At 42.1% G+C, this 25432-nt stretch overlaps 1 protein-coding gene across 1 annotated transcript in view; it reads left to right on the top strand.

Annotated features, from left to right (window-relative positions):
- RYR3 (ryanodine receptor 3) overlaps positions 1 to 25432 on the top strand; it is a 581512-nt gene that overhangs the window by 100658 nt on the left and 455422 nt on the right. The window contains exons 3-4 of the mRNA XM_073348839.2: positions 58 to 177; positions 20019 to 20126. Of these exons, the coding sequence (XP_073204940.1) occupies positions 58 to 177; positions 20019 to 20126 (228 nt within the window). The remainder of the gene's footprint in view (positions 1 to 57; positions 178 to 20018; positions 20127 to 25432) is intronic.

Genomic DNA, 25432 nt, shown 5'->3' with positions numbered 1-25432 from the left:
GCTCCAAACTTTATAGGTATTTTATATTTTCTCACTAGTTCTTGTGTTTCTTGACAGGATGATGAAGTAGTACTTCAGTGTGTTGCCAACATTCAGAAAGAACAGCGAAAGTTCTGCCTGGCAGCTGAGGGACTTGGGAATCGCCTGTGCTTTTTGGAACCAACTTCAGAAGCTAAAGTAAGAATTACTTCAATAAATGCTCTCAGCTGGGGTAATTGATGAATGTTAATCTACCAAATGGCTATGAAGAAATTTAACTGTATGCCCTTTAATATATAGTATATAAATATAAACTATTTGAGGAAATATTTTTCTAGGTCACTGAGATTTGCAAAATTAGTATATTGGTAAGTCAGAGCCTTTTTCCTTTACCTTTTTAATAGTAAAGGGAATTGCATGGCTGAAGTATCATCTATTGTATTAAGGATGTTTCTTAATATAAATCTATTTTTATTCTTTCAGTCTTTCTTTTTTTTTTCTTTTTTTATAACTTTAATATTGGATGCTTAGAAAGGATCTCAGTCCTCAGTTCTCTCCCAAAAGGAGGCAAAATTTTGGGACAGTACAAGGCATGCTGTAGTTTTTTAGATGTTATTCACCACTTTCAAATCTGTTACTGTAACTACACTGAAATTTATGATGTAGTTTGAAAATTTACCTTCCAGAAATGTTTACTAATCAAAGTTTGATAATGAACTTCTTCCTGCTACGGCTTCTGTCTCTACTGTTCTAATATACGGGACTGGCATGGCCAGAAGCACCATCTCCTCTTAGTGATTGCCATTAAGTGCTGCTTCCTATAAAGCTGACTCAGCAGAACAGAAGCACCGCAGGCAACCACTGGCCCCTGGAAGAGAATTATACAGTATCTGAAAGTGTTTAAAGTTGGTGGATGAAAAACAGACAACAGGGAAACAATATGAGGAAAGGCAAAAGAGACTGGTGCATGGGAGAGCTAATGAGAAGAGTTTGGGGTGGGGGAAGAAGAGATGGTGATAGAAAATAGGAAAGATGGATTAAACAGAAGGGAGTTAAGGGAGAGAAAAGCTGTTGTGGTGGAATACCTCTTATTGTCCTTTGCATCTTTTTCTCTTCCAATATGTTGCACATTTGCACTCATTTCTCTTCTCTTCCTTCTTCCTATTTTCTTCTTTTTTTATTTTTAGAATGGTATCTGTCTGCATCTTCCCTAATGAAACTTTGTCAGGTGGACATATTTTTCAACCCAAAGATTATAGAATCATAGAATCATAGAATATCAGGGTTGGAAGGGACCCCAGAAGGTCATCTAGTCCAACCCCCTGCTCGAAGCAGGACCAATTCCCAGTTAAATCATCCCAGCCAGGGTTTTGTCAAGCCTGACCTTAAAAACCTCTAAGGAAGGAGATTCTACCACCTCCCTAGGTAACGCATTCCAGTGTTTCACCACCCTCTTAGTGAAAAAGTTTTTCCTAATATCCAATCTAAACCTCCCCTACTGCAACTTGAGACCATTACTCCTCGTTCTGTCATCTGCTACCATTGAGAACAGTCTAGAGCCATCCTCTTTGGAACCCCCTTTCAGGTAGTTGAAAGCAGCTATCAAATCCCCCCTCATTCTTCTCTTCTGCAGGCTAAACAATCCCAGCTCCCTCAGCCTCTCCTCATAAGTCATGTGTTCCAGACCCCTAATCATTTTTGTTGCCCTTCGCTGGACTCTCTCCAATTTATCCACATCCTTCTTGAAGTGTGGGCCCCAAAACTGGACACAGTACTCCAGATGAGGCCTCACCAATGTCGAATAGAGAGGAACGATCACGTCCCTCGATCTGCTCGCTATGCCCCTACTTATACATCCCAAAATGCCAAGTGCTTCTTGGCAACAAGGGCACACTGCTGACTCATATCCAGCTTCTCGTCCACTGTCACCCCTAGGTCCTTTTCCACAGAACTGCTGCCTAGCCATTCGGTCCCTAGTCTGTAGCTGTGCATTGGGTTCTTCCGTCCTAAGTGCAGGACCCTGCACTTGTCCTTATTGAACCTCATCAGATTTCTTTTGGCCCAGTCCTCCAATTTGTCTAGGTCCTTCTGTATCCTATCCCTCCCCTCCAGCGTATCTACCACTCCTCCCAGTTTAGTATCATCCGCAAATTTGCTGAGAGTGCAATCCACACCATCCTCCAGATCATTTATGAAGATATTGGACAAAACCGGCCCCAGGACGGACCCTTGGGGCACTCCACTTGATACCGGCTGCCAGCTAGACATGGAGCCATTGATCACTACCCGTTGAGCCCGACAATCTAGCCAGCTTTCTACCCACCTTGTAGTGCATTCATCCAGCCCATACTTCCTTAACTTGCTGACAAGAATACTGTGGGAGACCGTGTCAAAAGCTTTGCTAAAGTCAAGAAACAATACATCCACTGCTTTCCCTTCATCCACAGAACCAGTAATCTCATCATAAAAGGCGATTAGATTATGGCGATTATGAACATGTTAAGCACACAGTGGATCAATGTGAAAGATCCTTGGCCTCTAACCCCAAGGGGAAAGTCACACTGTTGTTTCATTTGCATTTCTTTGTATCCCAACAGTTGAATCACAATGCTTTTCCTCATGTGTAGTATTACAGATCTGTAATAGTTTTCATCAATGTGTCAATTAAAACTGCAAGCCTGCTTTAATAATAGGCTTCTCTCAGAATTCCTTGCTACTATGGAGTTTAAGTTGTGCCTGATTCTGCATAGCTTTACTCTCCTATCATCATCTATTTTGGTATTTATTAATTGGCAATTCAAAATGCAGCATAATATGTCTAACGATCGTGACCCATTTGATCCTTGAGAACACCAATCAAGATTTGAGGATACTAATATGTCAGTCACTTATGCTGGACTCAGGAAAATGAACAATAGAATCTGTAACTGCACAGGACCCAGTGAAATTACAGCAGTTTTAGGGCCCTAAAAGGCTATAGTCTAAAATCTTTACATGGTCATTGGTCTTATTTTCTATTTGGTTTTCTTCCAAGACCATTTGTGCAATGGCATCACTATTTCACATGATCAAAAATTCCCGTTGGTCTTGACACTTCGCAGGGACACCACAGTTACAAAGAGATCCGAAAGACGATTCATTGATAGATGGAAATAGAAGAAGTTCATTTACTTTATACTTTAACAGACCAGTGATAGCAATTACATTTTTAAATACATTCTTATTTTCTTTTTTCAAGAAAAGAAAATGGGTTGGTGTTTGTGAAATATGCTAGATCACTTTCAGTGGAAACTGAAATCCCTTTTTCTTTCTAATAAATCAGAAAGCTCCCCCCCCCTTCTGCTGCAGAACCCTCATTTCAGTATGTGTCACTAAATAGTGTCCAGCCACAAGCTCAGATGTCTTTCCATTCCTGTACCACTGGAACAGAAAAAAAATAAAATTGTACACTCATTCTTTATTCCCATGTAACTTTAGTGCCCTGATGGCCAATATGGAGTCTCCTTTGCAGGCAGCTTTGGCCAAGGGACAGCATGCGCAGGAATGCAGCAGGAAAATTTTTTACCACCCCAGAGGCACCTGTTTTAACCCCCCCAGAGTGAACATACACACCCACAGGAAAAGTACAATGGATATAACAAAGGGAGATACACCTCTACCCCGATATAACGCAACCCGATATAACGCGGGTTCGCATACAACATGGTAAAGCTCCAATACGCTGCTTTGAGCAGCGTGTTAAGGGTGACGGGCTGGGCCGAGGCCGAGGGGTTGGATAAGGGGCAGAGGGTCTGGGTTGGATAAGGGTTGGTCAGGGTCTGGGAGGCAAGAGCTGTTGGGGGGCACTTTTGGTGGCCCCGCAGTTCCAGAGAAGCCCGGGGGATTAGCGGGAGGCCAGGAGCAGCTTGCTCCGCTTCCCTCACCACAGCCCCAGCTGTGTAGCTTGGGGGAGGGGCTTGGCAGAAGGGATCCCCCCTGCACTCACCAGCAGCAGCGGAAGTGGAGTAGCCCAGCCCCAGCCCACTCCACTCTGCCAACTCCCAGCTGCGGCACTCTGCTTCTTGCCACAGGTGAGCGCGGGACCTTTCCCCAACCCCGCCCTCCCCAGCGGGGGGCCAGGGCGAGGAAAGCGGAGCAGGCTGGTGCTGCATCGCTCCACTTCCCGCCACCGGTGAGTGCGGAGGACGTCCTTTCCCCAGCCTCCCCACACTCACTGGCAGCAGGAAGCTGAGTGCTGTGGCTGGGAAGTGGCGGAGTGGAGTGGGCTGGGGCCGCTTTGCTCCACTTCCCGCTGCTGCCGGTGAGTGCCTGATAGGGAACAGGGGGGTTGGGTAGTGGGTGGGGTCTTAGGGGTGATTAGGGACGGGGGTCTCTGGAGGGGGCATTCAGGGAACAAGGAACGGGGGGCTGGGGGCAAAGCAAGTTCAATAGAACATGGTCTCACCTATAACGTGGTGAGATTTTTTTGTCTCCCAAGGACCACGTTATATCGGGGTAGGGGTGTATTTATTTACAGAAGGATGAGAGGAGAAAAACAACAAGGGAAAATATACGGGGAGCAGTAGAACAGGGTTGCATTCAAACCAAGGCCCCACAGGCCCAGTGGTAGCACAGTCTGAAAGCAATGTGTCTGCACACAGAGTTTAGGAGTTTTGAGCAAAGTTTTAGTTTAGTGGTGAGTTGTGGGTGCTTCTGGTCGTCTTCAGTGTCAGTGAACTTTTTTAACAAACCCCTTTGGTGCCCTCTTCTGCCGCTTTCTGCAAAGCCACACAGTGACCACCTTCTCACTTAACTAGGTAGCAGCCTCCCTTCTTATTTTGAATGCAGAGTTACAAGCCCCAGTGCTCACAGCCCCATGCAGCTTTGGGCAGCGGTGATACTGCGTTCAGCTTCGGCCTGTTCTTCTTGGGCGATTTCTCCCTGGCATAGTGCTCCTCCTGGCTTTTGTCCTGGGATGTTCCCCAATTGGCCGCCCTGTCCTTCCCAGGCTTCAGGCAGGTTTTTTTTCCTTCACTTTGTCAGGGTCTGCGGGCTGCAGCCCTTCTCTCACTGGAGCTCCAGCGGCCCACCCTGGAGTTTCCCTCCTTTCTCTCATTGCTCCCCCTGCCCACTAGGAAAAAGATTTAAAGGGGCTATGCTCTCTAAACCCCAAAGGGGTTACACTCAGAATGAGGAGCACCAGCTTCATGGTTTAATTTACATCTACCTTGGATGCATCATGAGGAATACATATCTAAAGGGTATGTCTACACTACGAAATTAGGTCGAATTTATAGAAATTGGTTTTATAGAAAGTGTTTTTATACAGTCGAATGTGTGTGGCCCCACACAAATGCTCTAAGTGCATTTAATCGGCGGAGTGTGTCCACAGTACCAAGGCAACTGTCGACTTCAGGAGCGTTGCACTGTGGGTAGCTTTCCCACAGTTCCCACAGTCTCTGCCGCCCATTTGAATTCTGGGTAGAAATCCCAATGCCTGATGGGGCAAAAACATTGCCGTGGGTGGTTCTGGGTACATATCGTCAGGCTCCCCCTTCCCTCCCTCCTGAGGCACTCTCCTAGGCACTCTCTCAATCCTGCACAGCATATTACTGCACCTGGAGCCAGTGGTACCCTCCCAGGACACCCCATCCAGGTCCATCTCCTCCCACCCACTGAACATATTGGTGCTCCTAGATTCCTCACTTCAGGTCTCCAGACTATCAGAAACCAGAGTGAGAGTTCACACAGCTATCACCTGTCAGGGATAAGGCTCAGTCCCTGAAGGAGTGTTAGGAGGAAGCAGAACAGCTGGACCCACCCAATCCATCAGCAGCAATTCCTGCCACATCGTCTGATGAGGCACCACCCTATGGTTATAGATCACTTCAAGACCTCCTAAAGAGCATTGCAGAGGCTCTCCTGAATCCCCTGGAAGGGGTGCAGCCATCTTTCCTGAGTTTATCACATTGTGCATAGCAAATTATGAGGCACTAGTGCTGAAGTATGGCTTTATTAACAAATGGTCTGAATATGCTAATAAATTGCCACGAGAACTCAGGCCTCAATTCTAGGCCATCCTGGATGAAGGGAAGCTGATAGCCAGATCATCTCCCCAAGTGTTGTTGGACGCAGCAGACATGGTTTCCTGTTCCATGACAACGTCAAGAGTCATGATGGGCTTTATGGCTGTACTCCTTGGGGGTTCCCTAGGAGGTCCAGGTGACAGTGGAGATCTTCCCTTTGAGGGCAATAATCTGTTCAGGGAGAAAATGGAAGAGTCACTGCAAACCCTTTAGGACTCCTGCACCACCTTCTACTCCTTGAGGCAACACACCCCAGCTCCTGGGGGAAAGCACTTCAAACCCTCTTCTTTATAGGCACCATACTGCTCCCCAGCCCTTGCACTGTGAAAGGGCATAGGATTCCTCCTAGGAAGTGCCAATTAATTCAATGCAGCAGACATAATGCCCTGCTCCTGTTCCTTCCTCAATCCTAGCCTCCCTCCAAAAATCATTTTGGTGGGACTCTTGAGAGCTGCCAACCAGTCTCTACACCGCCAGATACTCCACACACACTTCAGCGGCTGCCTGGCCTGTTTCCAACCAAGGTGGGAGCATATCACATTGAACAAATGGTCCTATACATCATTTCTAGCAGCAACACAATAGAATTTCCTTACACCACACCCCCAAATCCTCCTACCCATCCTTGTTCAGGGATGCCTCTCATGAGAGAATTCTCAAACAAATAGTGGGCTCCCTGATCCAGTTAGAGCCTCTGTCTCCTCAAAACAAGATATTTCCTTATCCCCCAAAAGAAGGGAATCTGGAGATCCATCCTCGACTTTAGACAGCTAAAGAACTTCATAGGTCATACAAGTTTCAGGATGACCACCCTGCTCTGCATAATCCCCTGCTGTCAGGGTTCCCTCCCCACTCTGAACTCTAGGGTACAGATGTGGGGAACCGCATGGAAGACCCCCTAAGCTTATTTCTACCAGCTTAGGTTAAAAACTTCCCCAAGGCACAAATTCTTCCTTGTCCTTGGGTGGGTACTGCTGCCACCACCAAGTGAGTTAGACAGAGATTCAGGAAAAGGACCACTTGGAGTTCCTGTTTCCCTAAAATATCCCCCCAAGCCCTTTCCACCACCTTTCCTTGGGAGGCTTGAGAATAATTGACCAACCAGATAGGTAAACAAGGTGAGCACAGACCAGACCCTCGGGTTTTTAGGACACTAAAAACCAATCAGGTTCTTAAAAACAGAACTTTATTATAAAAACAAAATAAAAGAAGCACCTCTATAAAATCAGGATGGAAGGTAATTTTACAGGGTAATCAGATTCAAAACACAAAGGATTCCCCTCTAGGCAAAACTTTAAAGTTACAAAAACAAAACAAAACAGGAATAAACCTCCCTCTTAGCACAGGAAAAATTCACAAGCTAAAACAAAAGATAATCTAATGCATTTCCTTCCTATTACTTACAATTTGTAATCTTAGATGCTTAATTCAGCTATGACTTTAGGAGATGTATTTTCACTGCCCTGGTTCCTCGCTGACCTGGAGAGAACACACAGAAAACACAAAAGAAAAACCTTCTCCCCTTATTGGTCCTTTTGGTCAAGTGCCAGCCAAGTTATTTAAACTTCTTAACCCTTTACAGGTAAAGGAGGGATTTTATGCTACCCGTAGGTGTATGTTTATGACACCTGCCTAAACACAGAAGACTGTGCAGCTCTCTGTTTGAAGGATGCCTGTTTCCATATAGGTATTTATCCAGTGTCCACAAGGTTCCTTTTCTTCACAGAGGATCGGGAAGATTTTCAATTCAGAGTTCTCCCCTTCAGTCTCTCAATGGCCCAGAGTGTTCAGTGGTAGCAGCATACCGGCATCACCGGGGCAGATGAGTATTTCTTTATCCTGATGAGGCCAGTCATATCAGGAAGTACAGACTATGGTCCTTTCCCTGCTAAACCTCCAACACTCCTTGGGATTTCAAGCAAATCTAGAGACATTCACTTAAATTCTATAACCCGTGTGGAGATTAATCAGAGGGACTATGAACGCTGTTTTGGCCAAGGCTTTCCTACCGCAGGACAAATTCCTTGTGATGAGGGATCTCATCACCCATCCTCAATTGAGTCCCCCGATGACTGACTGATCCTGTCTAGTCCTTCTAGGCCATAGGACTTCCTACACCTACATGACATTCTTTGTGAGGCTCCATCTTCAGTGCCCCCAGGCATGGTTGAGGATGGTCTATGATACAAGCAAACAAATGAGACTCGATTCCTCAGAATGTGTTAACATCACTCACCTGGTGGGAAACCAAAGAGACTGTGTGCATTGGCATTTCTTTTATTCCCCACCAAGAAACTAGCTATGGACAGCTCCCAATTGGGCTGTGGAGTGCACCTGGATAAACATCTGGCTCAAGGCTCTTGGACTTATCAGGAATCCAAACTGCACATCAGTCTCTTCAAACTTAAAGCAGTTCATGAAGCTTGGAAGAAGTTTTTACTCTTCATCTATGCTGTATGTGTTCAAGTTATGTTGGACAACATGACGATGGTATACTGTGTAAACAAGCAGGGAGGTATGACAGTCATTCCACTCTGCCTCAGGTGGTCAAGCTTTGACACCAGATCACCCTCTTGGCAGTACACCTTCCAGGCAAGATGAACAGTGAGAGATAAAAAGGCATCTTTTAAAAAGTGAAAGTCAAATCCTAGTGAGGTAAATAGAAAAGAGCGTAAACACTTCCAAATTAAGTGTAAAAATGTAATAAGAAAAGCCCAAAAGGAGTTTGAAGAACAGCTAGCCAAAAACTCAAAAGGTAATAACAAAATGTTTTTTTAAGTACATCAGAAGCAGGAAGCCTGCTAAACAACCAGTGGGGACCCTGGACAATCGAGATACAAAAGGAGCACTTAAAGACGATAAAGTCATTGCGAAGAAACTAAATGAATTCTTTGCTTCAGTCTTCATGGCTGAGGATGTTAGGGAGATTCCCAAACTTGTTGAGCCGTCTTTTGTAGGTGGCAAATCTGAGGAATTGTCACAGATTGAAGTGTCACTAGAGGAGGTTTGGGAATTAATTGATAAACTTAACAGTGACAAGTCACTGGGACCAGATAGCATTCACCCAAGAGTTCTGAAAGAACTCAAATGTGAAATTGCAGAACTATTAACTATGGTTTGTAACCTGTCCTTTAAATCAGCTACTGTACCCAGTGACTAGAAGATAGCTAATGTAATGCCAATATTTAAAAAGGGCTCTAGAGGTGATCCTGGCAATTACAGACCGGTAAGTTTAACGTTAGTACCAGGCAAATTAGTTGAAACAATAGTAAAGAATAAAATTGTGAGACATATAGAAGAACATAAATTGTTGTGCAAAAGTCAACATGGTTTCTGTAAAGGGAAATCATGTTTTACTAATCTATTAGAGTTCTTTGAAGGGGTCAACAAACATGTGGACAAGGGGGATCCAGTGGACACAGTGTACTTAGATTTCCAGAAAGCCTTTGACAAGGTCCCTCACCAAAGGCTCTAATGTAAATTAAGTTGTCATGGGATAAGAGGGAAGATCCTTTCATGGATTGTGAACTGGTTAAAAGACAGGGTAGAAATCAATGGTAAATTTTCAAAATGGAGAGGAGTAACTAGTGGTGTTCCCCAAGGGTCAGTCCTCAGACCAATCCTATTCAACTTATTCATAAATGATCTGGAGAAAGGGGTAAACAGTGAGGTGGCAAAGTTTGCAGATGATACTAAACTGCTCAAGATAGTTAAGACCAAAGCAGAGTGTGAAGAATTTCAAAAAGATCTCACAAAACGAAGTGATTGGGCAACAAAATGGCAAATGAAATTGAATGTGGATAAATGTAAAGTAATGCACATTGGAAAAAATAACCCCAACTGTACATACAATATGATGGGGGCTAATTTAGCTACAACTAATCAGGAAAGAGATCTTGGAGTCATCGTGGATAGTTCTCTGAAGACATCCATGCAGTGTGCAGCGGCAGTCAAAAAAGCGAACAGGATGTTAGGAATCATTAAAAAAGGGATAGAGAATAAGATGGAGAATATCTTATTGCCCTTATATGAATCCATGGTACACCCACATCTTGAATACTGCGTACAGATGTGGTCCTCTCATCTCAAAAAAGATATGCTGGCATTAGAAAAGGTTCACAGAAGGGCAACTAAAATGATTAGGGGTTTGGAATGGGCTCCATATGAGGAAAGATTAAAGAGGCTAGGACTTTTCAGCTTGGAAAAGAGGAGACTAAGGGGGGATATGATAGAGGTGTGGAGAAAGTGAATAAGGAAAAAGTTATTTACTTGTTCCCATAATATAAGAACTAGGGGCCACCAAATGAAACTTTTGGGCAGCAGGTTTAAAACAAATAAAAGGAAGCTCTTCTTCAACACAGCGCACAGTCAAGCTGTGGAACTCCTTGCCTGAGGAAGTTGTGAAGACTAGGACTATAACAGGGTTTAAAAGAGAACTAGATAAATTCATGGAGGTTAAGGCCATTAATGGCTATTAGTCACAGATGGGTAAGGAATGGTGTCCGTAGCCTGTTTGTCAGGGGGTGAAGACGGATGGCAGGAGAGAGATCGCTTGAGCATTACCTGTTAGGTTCACTCCCTCTGGGGCACCTGGCCACTGTCGGTAGACAGGATACTGGGCTGCATGCACCTTTGGTCTGACCCAGTATGGTCATTCTTATGTTCTTATGTTACTTTAGCAGACAGCCTCAGCAAGGATTTCTACAAGGACCATGAGTAGGACCTCCACAACTCAGTGGCACAGGACATTTTCCATCAGTGGGGCTGCCATCCTGGGACCTATTTGAATCCCAGGCAAACAAGAAGTGTCCGGCCTGCTGCTGCCGAGCCATTCATGGGGAGAGTTCCAGAGGGGATGCTTTCCTGGAGCTACTAATGTATGTCTCCCTCCCTTCCCCGTTTCTGCTCCCCTCATGTAAAGAGGGAGGTCAAACAGGACAAAACAGTAGTCTTGGTGGCACCTAGATAGTTGATACAATTTTGGTTCACCACCATCCTCCAGATGGCCTCACTCATACATTCTGAACCTACTGACTGAGTATGGGGGGCAGGACCAACTATCCCAACCTAGCATCCTTCTGTCTCAGAGCCTGATTTTTGGATGGATAGCACATGTAAGGAGATCATGTTCAGAAGAGGTCCAATCCGTCTTCCGCAACATTAGAAAAACCTTTACAAGAAAATGTTATGCTGACAAATGGAAGTGGTGCTCCCTTTGGTGCCAGCATCATTACGTACGTCCACAGAATGCGATGATCTTGGACTAACTTCTGTCTCTAAAGACATAGGGTCTATCCATTAGCTCACAGTGTGTACGTCTAGCAGCAACTAATGCCTTCCACCCTCCAGCGGAGAACTGCTCAGTATTTACTCACCCTATGACTGTGAGGTTTTTAAAGGGTACCACTAGAACCTTCACACACGCACATGCTCCCCCCACCACTGGTATCAAGACCTACCCCTGCCTAGAACCTGAACCTGGCACTGCCAGCCCTTATGAATCTGCTGTTTAAGGCTTTGGGGCCCCTAAGGTGGATCTCCCTTACACAGTGGATTTTCCTTACGTAAGGATAAGGTTTCTATGATATTGCATCCCAGTTTCAGGATTTCAGTATTTACATTTATTGCATTTAAAATCTAAGGTATAGTAATGAAAAATCTGTTGCCAAACTCTTGTGTGTGTTCTTGTTCATGGAGAACAATGGAGGCAATGTCAGTGGAGAGAAAATTGCTAACTTATCTTACTGGCTTCTGACAAGTCTTATATTTTGTTTTTAAAGCAACCTACAATAAACAAGTTTTCTCCTTTTATTTATATAGCTATTTATGGTAATTTTAATGTGTTAAATGTTAAGTTTTATCAGTTTTTTGTGCTAAAATGTTTATTTTATAAAGAAAATGTTAAACCTGAATATCAAAATACATAATGGTCTCTGCAATAGTAATGGTCTACCTTGTACCGTATATCTCAATTTTGTTGTTATGAGACCTGGTATGTATGAAGTTGCATATGTAACTTGTGGTTCCTGATAATTTAGCTGGGTATAGTGAAATTGTCTTAATGTTCAGATAACTATAAGGAGTTATTTAGCCAAAAAAGTATGTTGACAGGAGATGAGTTGTTTAGCTTATTCTGGTTTACAATGAGGCATTTTGAAGCGATGAATGGGCATGTGATTTTGTGGTCTTTTATAAATCAGTTAGGAGAAGGATTGATGCCTATTAGAAGTGCTAATCACTTATTGTTTACATTCAGAAGGGTTTTCTACACTGCAAAACGTAAAAACATCTGCACTGCTTCTCTCTGCCAAGTGTTTTTGACAACAGAACTGCTAGCTGATTATTCAAATTGAACACAGCTATATGCATGTTTTTCCTTTTTAAACCAAATTATGTTGCAACATAATATGTACTGTTTAAAACAACATGCACTGACTTAATATTGGCCTTAGTGAAAAATGAATAGGTTGATGTGTGTTTTTTTTTAAAAATATTGACAAACACTGTAAGTTTTCACAGTGACTGATGACATCTGTGCCCAAAGTGCTTAAAAACTAATTCAATAATAATAAACAGAACAGTTTATATGCAGAAAGGAATAGGGAATACCGCATTTCACTACTAAAGCTTTTGAATCTATTATTTATTTTTATTTCAGTGTTTTTTCTGTTTTGGTTTGAAATATGCTCTGGCACACTTACAGATATACAAATTCAAAAAAGGATAATTAGTCCAACTGAATTTAATCATGTGCATAATAAAAAAAGCTTTGAGCAGGAGATTGTAGGAAAAGACATGAAGAGGCTGACTTAGAGGCATACCCCATTGCTAAAGCCGCATTATTACATCTGCATATAAAAGACCTGGAAAATCAATCCTGAATAGGGATAATGGGCACCTTTTGACTTCTGCTTTATGCACCTGATGGTGCAGGATGAATGATGATGACTCCTGTGCATAAAATTACTCATGTACATGTTTGCAGGATTGAGACTTCAAACTTTGCAGCACGACCTGAAGGTCAACAACACTAGGCTCTGATGTGTGAACTCTTCTGTTCTAGTGTGTAAACTCTTTTGCTTTCAAGGATGCACTGTATATACTTTTTATTATACTTTTCTTGTCCAATAGAAAATGAAAGAGGATTACCGTTTTCCTCTAACATCATACTGTACACATATGCATTAGTTTGGGTTTAAGATTTGTTTTCATCATCTCACTTTTGGTTGGTTTTCTGTTACATTATCAGGATAAAAATATCCATTTTGTGATGTTACTGAGAAAGAAATGCATCAGACTGCCTCTCCATATTTGCTTGTATATTTGGTGGTAATCACATCTATATGTACAACTTTACACAAAAACCTATGTTAAAAGAACATTCTTATGTTTGCAAAGTCAAGCACTCAAAATTTAGAAAATGCTTGTGCAATCTTAATTAAGCCCCCTTCTGCATATGCATCATGAGACAGTCTTTAATTATATGACCACATGCTATTTTGCATCACCTTACACTAATGAAGGTAAGTATTTATAAGAATATATTTTGAGGGGTGAGATTGTCCCTGGACCCCATGTAGGTGTGAAGGAGCATAAGGAACTTAACACAAAGCACCAGTACAATACCCCCCAAAATTTGGGATTCCTGATGAAGATTTTGACTACTTTGCAGTAGGTTTTAGAAGCTGAAAAAGGGCTGGATTAAGATACTTATTGCATAGATTAGAGACTCAGCACACTGTGGCTGGGGTGAATGCGAGGCAGATTTTTATTTCCTGTTTTTTGTGGCCATGCTAACCATTCACAACTAACACCACATCCCCCTTCCTAAAAAGGAAGGGTGATCAAACCTTTATCCTAACAGTACATGAAACAACAAACAGCCCTATGAAGAGCAGGGTAGACTGCCTGAACTTTCGGTGATTTATTCTGCCCCTTTTAAGGCATTTGACTGCTAGTCCTCCGACTTCCTTAAATTCTCAAGATCTTATATAATCCTCCAGGAATGTAGGAGACTGTATTTTTCTTGCTTGATCTCTCCTTTCAGGAAGAGTCTCAAGAGGGTACATGTGGTTCTGTATGGGCAGGCAGGGTGTTGTTCACAGGTTCCATTTCAGGGTAGTGATCTGGGTAGACTGGAGGTCCCCCTGGTGACACAAGGTGACATTGGTTCCAATGGATGATTCCTGCTGGCATTCTAACAAAGTAGGTTTGAGATGTCCTGGCACATCCCCTTTTCTTGAGAGTCTTTCATGCAAATGTGATCTCCTAGATTCAGTACTCCCAAGGATTTGACTCTGTGGCACCTGTCAAAGACCACCTTCTGGTGGGGTTTCTATTGATCTTCCATCTTCTGTATTCTTGGGACATCTGGCCAACAAGAGTTGAGTTGGGAAAGGAAGGTTATGATAGTGGACTTCAACTGCCTTCCCATCAACAGTTTTGCAGGCTGAGTCCATTTGCTGGAGGTGTTGACTGGTATGGCAACAGGGCAAGATAAAGGTATGAGGATTTAGAAAGAAGTTGTTTTATTTTCTTTACTATATGTTCTGCTTCACCATTACTCTGATGAAACTGTGGCTGGATCTGACATGAATGAAACTGTAGGTATCTGCAAACCTCTTGAAAGTCTCAGAGGAAAACTGAGTACCATTGTTAGAGATGACTTGCTCCAGAATCCTAAAACAGGAAAAACATGGATTTTATCCTCTCCACAACTGCACTTGATGTGATGCTGGGTGGCCTGACAACTTCAATGAACATTGAGACATAATCAGTCATCAGAACACAGGTGGTATTATCCAGATAAAAAAATCAGTCCTGACTTTCTGTCACGGCCTGTCTGGTACAGCAGATGATAGTAATGGTTCCAGTGGATTGGGTTCACGTGAGCACAAATTTCACATTTCTCAACTCTCTGCTGTAATTGTTTGCTCAGCCCAGGCCACCAAACTGTCTGTTTAGCTCCCTTCCTGCATTTTGTAATGCCTTTGTGTCCCTCATGCAGTCTGTTGAGGATTTCCTGTTACATTAGGGATAACTAGTCTGGACCTCATCAACAATAAACCTTGCTTTGTAACAAGATCCCTGGAAACCACCCAGTATGATTTCCTGTCTGTTTTGTGCCACCTTCTTTGTAGCGTTTGCAGTGATTCATATCTTGACTCAGGAATTCATCTGCTTCTTGCAGATGTTTTTCTGTGATAAGTAAATCAGTATGTACTTCATCTGTGAAATCTTCCAAAAACAGCTCCTCTGTTCACACTCTTGCTGTGGCTTGCCTGAGATTGGGGCTCTGGAGAGTGTATCAGCTGTGGAGGAATGCTCATATCTTGCTTCATTTTTCTGAATGCCTGATTCTGTTTAGTTCCAGGAATTCTGTGGACTAATGAGCTCTCGTAATGGCTTTGACTACTCTGCCAAGTAAGGTAGGAATTTTCCTAGGTGTGTTACTATGTCCATGAATCGATATATTTCACTGATGCACTGAGGCTCCTTCATCAGGGTAATCACTTGTACTTTCTCTGGATCTGGTTTGACCCCCTGCTCCATTAGTGACCGAGCCTAGACAGACACTTAATTCTGTCTTTGAGAATTTACATCTGTCATTTCGTGTTAGGCCTGCTGTCTCACATCCTTCAAGAGATGTTGGTTGTGTTGGGTTTGAGCTGATCGGTAGACAAGGATATCATCCATATGGCAGAGAACCTCTTCCAGACCCTCCAGGAATTATGACATTTTTTTCTGGAAGTGTTACGGAGCAGAAGATATGCCACATAGTACTCTATTGAAACAAAACCTTCCAAAAAATGTGATGAAGGTCATTGTAGTACAGCTTCTGCAACAAGTTGTATCTGCCAAAACCCAGACGGGGCATCCAATTTTGAAACTTTTGCTTATCTAATTGTCAAATGGTGTGCCCAACATATGGGAGTATGTTTCACTCTCTACAGACATTCTCATTGAGCTTGGTAAGGTCTACACCGATCCAAATCTTGTCATGTAGTTTTGGGATCACAACCATGCCTGCACAGCATTCAGTTGGAGTGTCTATTCTGGAAGTGACACCCATCTACTCAATGAGGTTGATCTTTGCTTTCACCCTGGGTGGTAAAGGATGGGAGATTCTCCTAGGTGGAGTTGGAGCATGTCAAGGTTCCTTCCCCACGCTGAACTCTAGGGTACAGATGTGGGGACCTGCATGAAAAACCCCCTAAGCTTATTTTTACCAGTTTAGGTTAAAACTTCCCCAAGGTACTAACTGTTTTACCTTTTGTCCCTGGACTTTATTGCTGCCACCACCAAGCGTCTAACAAATATAAGCGGGAAAGAGCCCACTTGGAAACGTCTTTCCCCCCAAAATTCCCCAAGCCTTACACCCCCTTTCCTGGGGAAGGCTTGATAAAAATCCTCACCAATTTGCATAGGTGAACACAGACCCAAACCCTTGGATCTTAAGAAAAATGAAAAAGCAATCAGGTTCTTAAAAGAAAAATTTTAATTAAAGAAAAAGTAAAAGAATCACCTCTGTAAAATCAGGATGGTAACTACCTTACTGCGTAATCAGATTCAAAACATAGAGAATCCCTCTAGGCTAAACCTTAAGTTACAAAAAGACACAAAAACAGGAATATACATTCCATTCAGCACAACTTATTTTCTCAGCCATTTAAACAAAACAGAATCTAACGCGTATCTAACTAGATTGCTTACTGACTTTTTACAGGAGTTCTGACCTGCATTCCTGCTCTGGTCCCGGCAAAAGCCAACACACAGACAGAGAGAACCCTTTGTTCCTCCCCCCTCCAGCTTTGAAAGTATCTTGTCTCCTCATTGGTCATTTTGGTCAGGTGCCAGCGAGGTTGTCTTAGCTTCTTAACCCTTTACAGGTGAAAGGGTTTTTCCTCTGGCCAGGAGGGATTTAAAGGTGTTTACCCTTCCCTTTATATTTATGACCGAGCAAATGGCTTTGCATTTGGTGTAAGTTTAATGTGGTATTCTTCCTCTATTTCCCCAGTCCTTGGAACATTTTTGGGACCTCTTTGGAATCTCAGGTTCTAGGTTCATGATGACTGGTTCTATCCTTATAACCATGCTTATAGCTGTGATTGCTGGAAAGTCAAGTAGAGCAGTGTATCGGCTACCTATAGCATAGACATCTTGGGATGTAGTCTTCTCAGAGTTTTAGAGTGGCTAACATTTTCCTTTCACATCAAACAAGGACTTTCCTGTGCCTTTCAATTCATTTTTGAGTCTTGAAGTGTTGGTGGTTTGGCACACCATGGAAATTCTTTCATGCTCAGTTGTATTCTTGTTCTTTACTCAGTGTTAGCATAGCCATCTCTGGATCCCTTTATGCTTTTACTGATCTGGTTGGGTATTGTTTCTAGGCATTCTAGATATTTTCCTTCCCATGTGTATGGCTTCTACAGTGGGTTCCTTCTCAAAATTTTTGTTCTTTGAACAAATACTTTGTTCTTGGCTGTCACTAGTGTGAGATTAGGATAATTTTGGTGTTGTGTTGCTGTGGGCCCTAGCCTAGTTTCAGTGTTCATTACTTTTCTAGCCACACCCCCTGTTGCAGCCTGGACTCACCATAGCAGTTCTCTCTGGACAGTCTGTGTTTTCAGGCCTCTGCCAGTTTCGATGGTACTCTGCAGGTTTTTTTGGCTGTTCTGGATAGAGACTTGCTTTTTTGTGTCTCCCCTCCCCCCCCCTTTTTTTTTTTCCTTTTTGCAGAGGTGTTGTGTGATCCACTGGATCTTTATTCAGTCCTGCTCAGACATCATGCAGCGATTACAGAGACCCAGAAGGTGGTGGTTTGGGTGAATGAAAAACTCTGGCTTCTTTGAGAAGTGTGCCTGACTCTGCAACTTGTAGGGACACTACCTGGAGATCAGTACATACTTTTATAAGACACTATTCCCTTGCAGGTTTCAGAGTAACAGCCGTGTTAGTCTGTATTCGCAAAAAGAAAAGGAGTACTTGTGGCACCTTAGAGACTAACCAATTTATTTGAGCATAAGCTTTCGTGAGCTACTGCATCCGATGAAGTGAGCTGTAGCTCACAAAAGCTTATGCTCAAATAAATTGGTTAGTCTCTAAGGTGCCACAAGTATTCCCTTGTAGAGGCATCTAGGTCTTATACCCATTTTGGCAGAACTATCTTACAATCACTGGGCAGACTCTGAGCACCTACTTTCAACACATTAGGTCACTGCTTGAAAGTCACCAAGAATGGAATACATCTGGGCAATCAAAGAAAGAACGGTTACTTACCTTACAGTAACTGTGGTTCTTTGAGATGTGTTGTCCATATGTACTCCATGACCTTCCTCCACCCTTTATGCCCTTGGGTGGGCAGGTGTGAAGACATTCAGAGCACAGGTGTGGCCCCCTATGGACACTGCTGACCAAAACATTCCTATAATGGGTGTATGGGACATGTTTTCCACTGTTGGTACCATGTGGAAAACACATATTGAACACCTACTGTTACTGTAGAGTAAATAACTGCTCTTTCCTGTTGTAGAACTAGTGGATTGAAAATATTTCCACTCTTTTGTATTGAATGTAAGAATTATAATTCAATAACTATAGACCTTTTGATGCTACAGTTAAGGTTTTTCTTATAATGTGAAGTACATTCAAGGGCTGGGATATCAAATTATGATTGCAGATCTTTCCTTATAGTTTTCTATTGATTTTTCATGACTAAATATTTTAATAACTGAGGGAAAAAAAGTAGCCTGAAGATACACTCTTCTGCTTTTGGGCCTGATGACCCCTTATTTTAACAGTAGTACAGTGCTCTTGTCATAAATATAAAGGGAAGGGTAAACCCCTTTGAAATCCCTCCTGGCCAGGGAAAGCTCCTCTCACCTGTAAAGGGTTAAGAAGCTAAAGGTAACCTCGCTGGCACCTGACCAAAATGACCAATGAGGAGACAAGATACTTTCAAAAGCTGGGAGGAGGGAGAGAAACAAAGGGTCTGTGTCTGTCTGTATGCTGCTCTTGCCAGGGACAGAACAGGAATGGAGTCTTAGAACTTTTAGTAAGTAATCTAGCTAGGTATGTGTTAGATTATGATTTCTTTAAATGGCTGAGAAAAGAATTGTGCTGAATAGAATAACTATTTCTGTCTGTGTATCTTTTTTGTAACTTAAGGTTTTGCCTAGAGGGGTTCTCTGTGTTTCTGAATCTAATTACCCTGTAAGATATCTACCATCCTGATTTTACAGGGGGGATTTCTTTATTTCTATTTACTTCTATTTTTTATTAAAAGTCTTCTTGTAAAAACTGAATGCTTTTTCATTGTTCTCAGATCCAAGGGTTTGGGTCTGTGGTCACCTATGCAAATTGGTGAGGTTTTTTATCCAACATTTCCCAGGAAAGGGGGGGTGCAAGTGTTGGGAGGATTGTTTATTGTTCTTAAGATCCAAGGGTCTGGGTCTGTAGTCACCTAGGCAAATTGGTGAGGCTTTTTACCAAACCTTGTCCAGGAAGTGGGGTGCAGGGTTTTGGGAAGTATTTTGGGGGGAAAGACGCGTCCAAACAGCTCTTCCCCAGTAACCAGTATTAGTTTGGTGGTGGTAGCGGCCAGTCCAAGGACAACGGGTGGAATATTTTGTACCTTGGGGAAGTTTTGACCTAAGCTGGTAAAGATAAGCTTAGGAGGTTTTTTCATGCAGGTCCCCACATCTGTACCCTAGAGTTCAGAGTTGGGGAGGAACCTTGACAGCTCTAAATAAAAAAGGACAATTAATTGCAGCGAGAAAATCTTCTGAAGGTGAGAAAATCTTCTGAAGGTATAAATTTTTTTATACAAAAACTTGTGTTCTTAGAAAACAAATGTACTTTCACCTTAAAATGTATGTTTTTTTTATTTTGTGTGTATGTGCATATGTGCTTTACATTTGCTTGAACTCACCAGCTAGGTCATTCTTGTCCTTTGTCTTGTTCTTGTTTTTGCAGTATGTGCCTCCAGATCTTTGCATCTGTAATTTTGTGCTGGAGCAGTCTCTTTCTGTCAGAGCCCTACAGGAAATGCTGGCCAGCACAGGGGAAAATGCCAGTGAAGGGGTAAGTAAATTATTTTTATTTTGGCATCAAAAAGGATACCAGGCATCCAACTTTGAACTGTTTCTCATTTTTTTAATCCCCATTAAGGACCTTTAGAACAGAGGATGCCTAAGAATGGGGTAGCAGATACTTCAATATTCCTTTTATTTAGGGTTGCCATTGATCCATCACCTTTATGATGCAGACAAATTTTCATACTGAGAAGCTAGGTGCATTTAATGTACTTAGCAGATGAAAGAAAACACAACCATACTCTACAAAGGCCAGTTACTGTACTGCTAGTTCAGAATTGGCTGCTGAACAATGCAGAAGTTCACCATTGGGATGAGCCTAGCTTCTGCCAGCCAAAGGAGTATGAGTTGCTTTGAAATTTAGGTCATAAGGTTGCTTTGAAATTTAGGTCATCAGCATGGGGTAGTACTATAAACCTATCAGCAGTCACAAGTCAGAATAAGAGAGTATAATCTTTAAAGTTAACTGTTAGCTCCTTAAATTCATCTATCAACCAAGTAAAATGACATAATTTGTTCTGGACTTCAAATATTAATATACTTTTTGTAGTTGTACTTCTATAACTAAAGATTTGTTTCTCCATTAGTTTGTTTTAGTTATGGTGAGGGAGCATAAATTCTCCTGTGGAAATGTTTCATTACAGATGATTTGTATGTGTTTCTGCATCTCTAAATGTATTAAAACACAAAATTATATTTAAGTAATGTTGATAGTCTGGTGTAAATGCACACATGAAAGAGATTTGAAAAGTAAAAGCTGCAAGTTGTTCCTGTTGTGCTTACATGTTGCATCACTGGTGGAACGTTAGACCACTGTGATACCAAAACACAAGAACGAGCTAAAGAGGATTTTCATGCTGCAGGAACTTCCAGATGTCAAACTAATAAATGTACTTCAGAAATGTATTCTCTTGCCATATTTACTACTGAAAAAGCTATTTGAGTTTAAAAACTGTGGTTTGCTCTTTCACAGTCTATCTTTTTCTCCTTTTGTGATATGGAAGTGAAGTGATAATACTGAATTTGTGGCACTGTAATCATTTCTTAGGCAATAGATGTGATGGTGAGAGTAAAAACTGGCCTGAAACTGAACACCCTTACTTGTGTTCTTCCCCCTTTCATCAAGCACATAGAATCGTGGCTACCTGGTAACATACAGTCTTCTTAATTTATTGGGAGAAAGGACAAATATTTCATTAATCAATACTAAGGAATTAAATAGAAACTCTAAAATGTGCATGTGTTGCAGCAGAGTCTGTATGATGGGCTGCCATATCGGGGGCCACAAAACTCTTGCCCTGGTAGTAGTCAAACAAGCAAATGGGCTCCTCTTGGCTTGTACTGAGCATTATCTGCTGTGGACTTCTTTGGGCCTCTGAGGTTGGCTTTTGACTGCTTTGCTTTGCTGATGTAGACTATAGGCCCTGCTGCCAGCCGGACCATCACCAGGCTGCCGATGTCTGCTGTGATGAGATGCTTGAATTAGTTTCCCAGTCTAGATTTAAACCTCTCTCCCTGGACTGGGAGCCCAGAGCAAAGGAAGGCTGAATCTCCACTCTCAATTTAATTGCTTTGGGCTCAAGCACCCTATCTGAGCCAACCAAGAAACTCCAAATGATACCGCTCTGTTACACTTTGTGTAACTACATGGCAAGAACTTTATATGTATCAAATTAACCTGCATTCAACTAGATGACCATTCAATTTTCCCCTTTTCTGTTGTGGGGAAACCTGAAGACTCCTGTTTTCTGAAAGCTTCATAGCGCTGGGGCTTAAACATATAATTTTGATTTCACTGCCAAATCAGGCAGAAGGAAAAGTGGACCTTGGAGGGAGAAAACTTTGTTTTTCAGATTAACCCAAGGAATGCACCATATGTGTATGTTAATTAAAATTAATTTGGGGTAATATCCTTTTTGTACAAATGCTGCATTATTCCAAATTTACTTCAAAATGAAAACCTCCTTTGACTCAGTTTTCCATGCTTTTATAGACTTAATACAGTTTAAATGTACTTGTAGTGCTTTCTTTTTCTTTTTCTTAGGATAATCCTGGAAAATAAAGGAGGTTGATGCGGGGAGGTGGGGTTTGTATGTTACATAATAAGATAGCCTGTAATGGCTCCTTTGGGAGGTAGAGCGAATGGGTGTTTGACGCAATAGACGATAATTGTTCCTTTGAATGTTTCCACAGTTTATTTGGAAATTTGCATCTGATGAAGTGAGCTGTAGCTCACGAAAGCTCATGCTCAAATAAATTGGTTAGACTCTAAGGTGCCACAAGTCCTCCTTTTCTATTTTCAAAAATGTGTATTTTTATACTAAAGATGGTAATAGGTAGGAATAAAAAATTAGAAACATGATTTTCTCTTTTGAATTATAAATTGGCTTTTATACTGTGGTCTGTTCACTGTTCTGCAACAACTGACCATTTGAAAACAGATTTAGATTTTATCCGCTTGTAAAGTGGATGCATCAAAGTACTATGTAAATATTGATTATGTTACAATGATTCTTATTTCTCCCAATAAAATGAAAGGTTTCAGAGTAACAGCCGTGTTAGTCTGTCTTTGCAAAAAGAAAAGGAGTACTTGTGGCACCTTAGAGACTAACCAATTTATTTGAGCATGAGCTTTCGTGAGCTACAGCTGTAGCTCACGAAAGCTCATGCTCAAATAAATTGGTTAGTCTCTAAGGTGCCACAAGTACTCCTTTTCTTTTTAATAAAATGAAAGTGTAACTCTAGCTATGATTAGCTATAAAGTAGTTATGTACTAAAGTTTCCCATCTATAGTCAAAAGGCTATATTCTCTTTTCAAATAGGATAAATGTTTCCAAGCACTGTGGGAGTAACAGAGCCACTGTAGTCTGTTGCATAAGGACCCGTCTCAGTGCTCACTAACTCAATGGAGTCTTCCTCTTTCTTTCAGTGTGTGTGTGAGACCTTTAATACATTTTTAGATCATTTTATTAAGTTTGCAATCTATGAAGTCACTGCAATGTTTCAGCAGATTCGCATATATTAAAATTTTCACATTAAAGTGCCATAGCCATGGTTCAAAATTAATAATTGGGTTGGTTGAAAATTTAAAACAGCTGCCCCAAAATGCCACATTAACAACATTGTAAATTAACAAAATAAAGTTTTAGATAACTAGGAATTTTTCATCTGCAAGCAATGCAAAGGGGAAAAAATGAACAACCAAACCCAAAATAGATCAGAAGCATCAGAGATATAGAAGAAATAGCCAAAAATATTATTCCATTTATAAAGATTAATTTTTGAGTATAGACCTGTGTAGGATTTTCATTCCAGAGTAAATAGGTACAGTTGATATATACCCCAAACAGTTAAAGTTTTATATGGTTTCAAAGAAAATGTTAACGTGTTTAAAAAGTTATTCAGTTTCTGCAGATCCTTCTGAAACTTGCTCCTTTGCAGCGGGTCAGCACAAGGCCTGTGTTCCACCACTGTGGTGCAACTTAACAAGTACTTAACTTAGTGCTGGCCCTTAGCATGATGGTGAGTTTCACTTTGTGAGATGACCTCCCATTGACTTCAGCTGAATTTTGATGTAATCTCCAGAGTGCTTTTAGCATCAAGACCTTTTCAACAAAGTTTTATTTTGGGGACGGGGGGGAGAAAGGGCATTTCTGGGTCACAAACACAAACAAACAAAAATTTAAAACTGGTGAATTTTTGCATTCCTGCAATTTGAACAGTCTGTCAAACTTTTAGACCCTCAAATTCATGTTCTTACCAGTTGTTTCTCTTTGCAGGTGCTAAAGATATTCCTGTTTTTTTTATAAAAAAAAATAAAATAAACAATTTTTAAATGCAATCCATAATCCCAATGTCTTGGTCAACAGTTGGGTCAGAATAATAATAATAATAATAATAAAAATAATAATAATTTTTAAAAAGTCAGCATCCGCTCTACAAGCCTATTCCTGCAGTGCTTTATGTGTGGGGCTCTCAGGAACTTTACTGGGACAGGTATCTACAGAGGGCTTGCAGAACCAGTCATATATGTAAGCACATTATTTTTCATACTGTTCTATTAGCACAAAATGCTGCAGTTCGTGTGTGTGTGTGTTTAAAGATATAAATTGTGTATATACACCAGGGGTGGGCAAACTTTTTGGCCCTAGGGCCACATTTGGGTTGCGAAATGGTATGGAGGGCCCCCGCCCCCTAGCCACCCCATCCCACTTCCCGCCCCCTGACTGCCCCCCTCAGAACCTCCGATCCATACAACCCCCCCTGGTCCTTGTCCTCTGACCGCCCCCTCCCGGGACTCCAGTCCCTAACTGCCCCCACAGGAACCTACCCCCTATCCAACCCCTGCTGCTCCCTGTCCCCCCCCCCCAGAACCCCCCTGACCCCTCAGGACCCCACCCCCATCCAACCCCCCCGCCTCCTGATGGCCCCCCCCAAACCTCTGCCCCATCCAGCTGCCCCCTGACTACCCCCCAGGACCTCCTGCCCCTTATCCAACCCCCCGCCTTACCATGGCGCTCAGAGCTGCAGGACAGGCTTATTGGAAAGCCTGGGAGGTGGGCAGGTGCACGTCATGCTGCCCGTGCGGCTGCAAGGCAGAAGGGACATTGGAGGGGGCGGGGGGGTCTGGGGACTAGGCTCCCCAGCCGGGAGCTCAGGGGCCAGGCAGGACGGTCCCGTGCTGTAGTTTGCCCACCTCTGATATACACACATACCTATAGAATATATATGATGATGTGGTATGAAGTGTTGTGGCTCATCAGAATAAGTTTGGGATGACTGAATTCATTACTCATGAAGATGTGAATATGTTCTTCAAGTCAACCAAAAGGCATGCCAATAAAGAATTTGCACCATAATAAGCCAACATATATTGCACCTGCATCACATATTTGACAGAAATACTATTTTAGAAGGGTTTTAGAGACTTTAACTTTTTATATTGGGACTATTTTGGATATCTTTCCACCTGTAAAAATAAGCTGCTTTAGTACCACAAATTCAACTGTGCAGTGCTCAGAGGAAGAAAAAAAGTAACTTAATTGTTTTCAGTTAGTTTAATAATTTACACTAGTGTAGACTCAGAGCAGAGTTTTTCACCCCAGAATATTCCAAATCAGGAGCTGAACCTGGGTCTCCCAAGCCAGGATCCTAACTACCAAACTACAGACAGTGTCTCTCTTTTTCATTCTCTCACTCAGTTTCAAAAATCTCATTTTCTTTCCAATCCAAAACAAAAACAACCTTGGAAATGTTTTTCGAAATGGAATTGTTTTCTGGCCATCCCTATTTTTT

This window comes from Lepidochelys kempii, chromosome 6 (genome assembly GCF_965140285.1).
Source record: "Lepidochelys kempii isolate rLepKem1 chromosome 6, rLepKem1.hap1, whole genome shotgun sequence".
NCBI classification, from domain to species: Eukaryota; Metazoa; Chordata; order Testudines; family Cheloniidae; genus Lepidochelys; species Lepidochelys kempii.
Note: the sequence above shows the minus strand (reverse complement) of the source record. Positions and strands in the feature narration are given on the sequence as shown.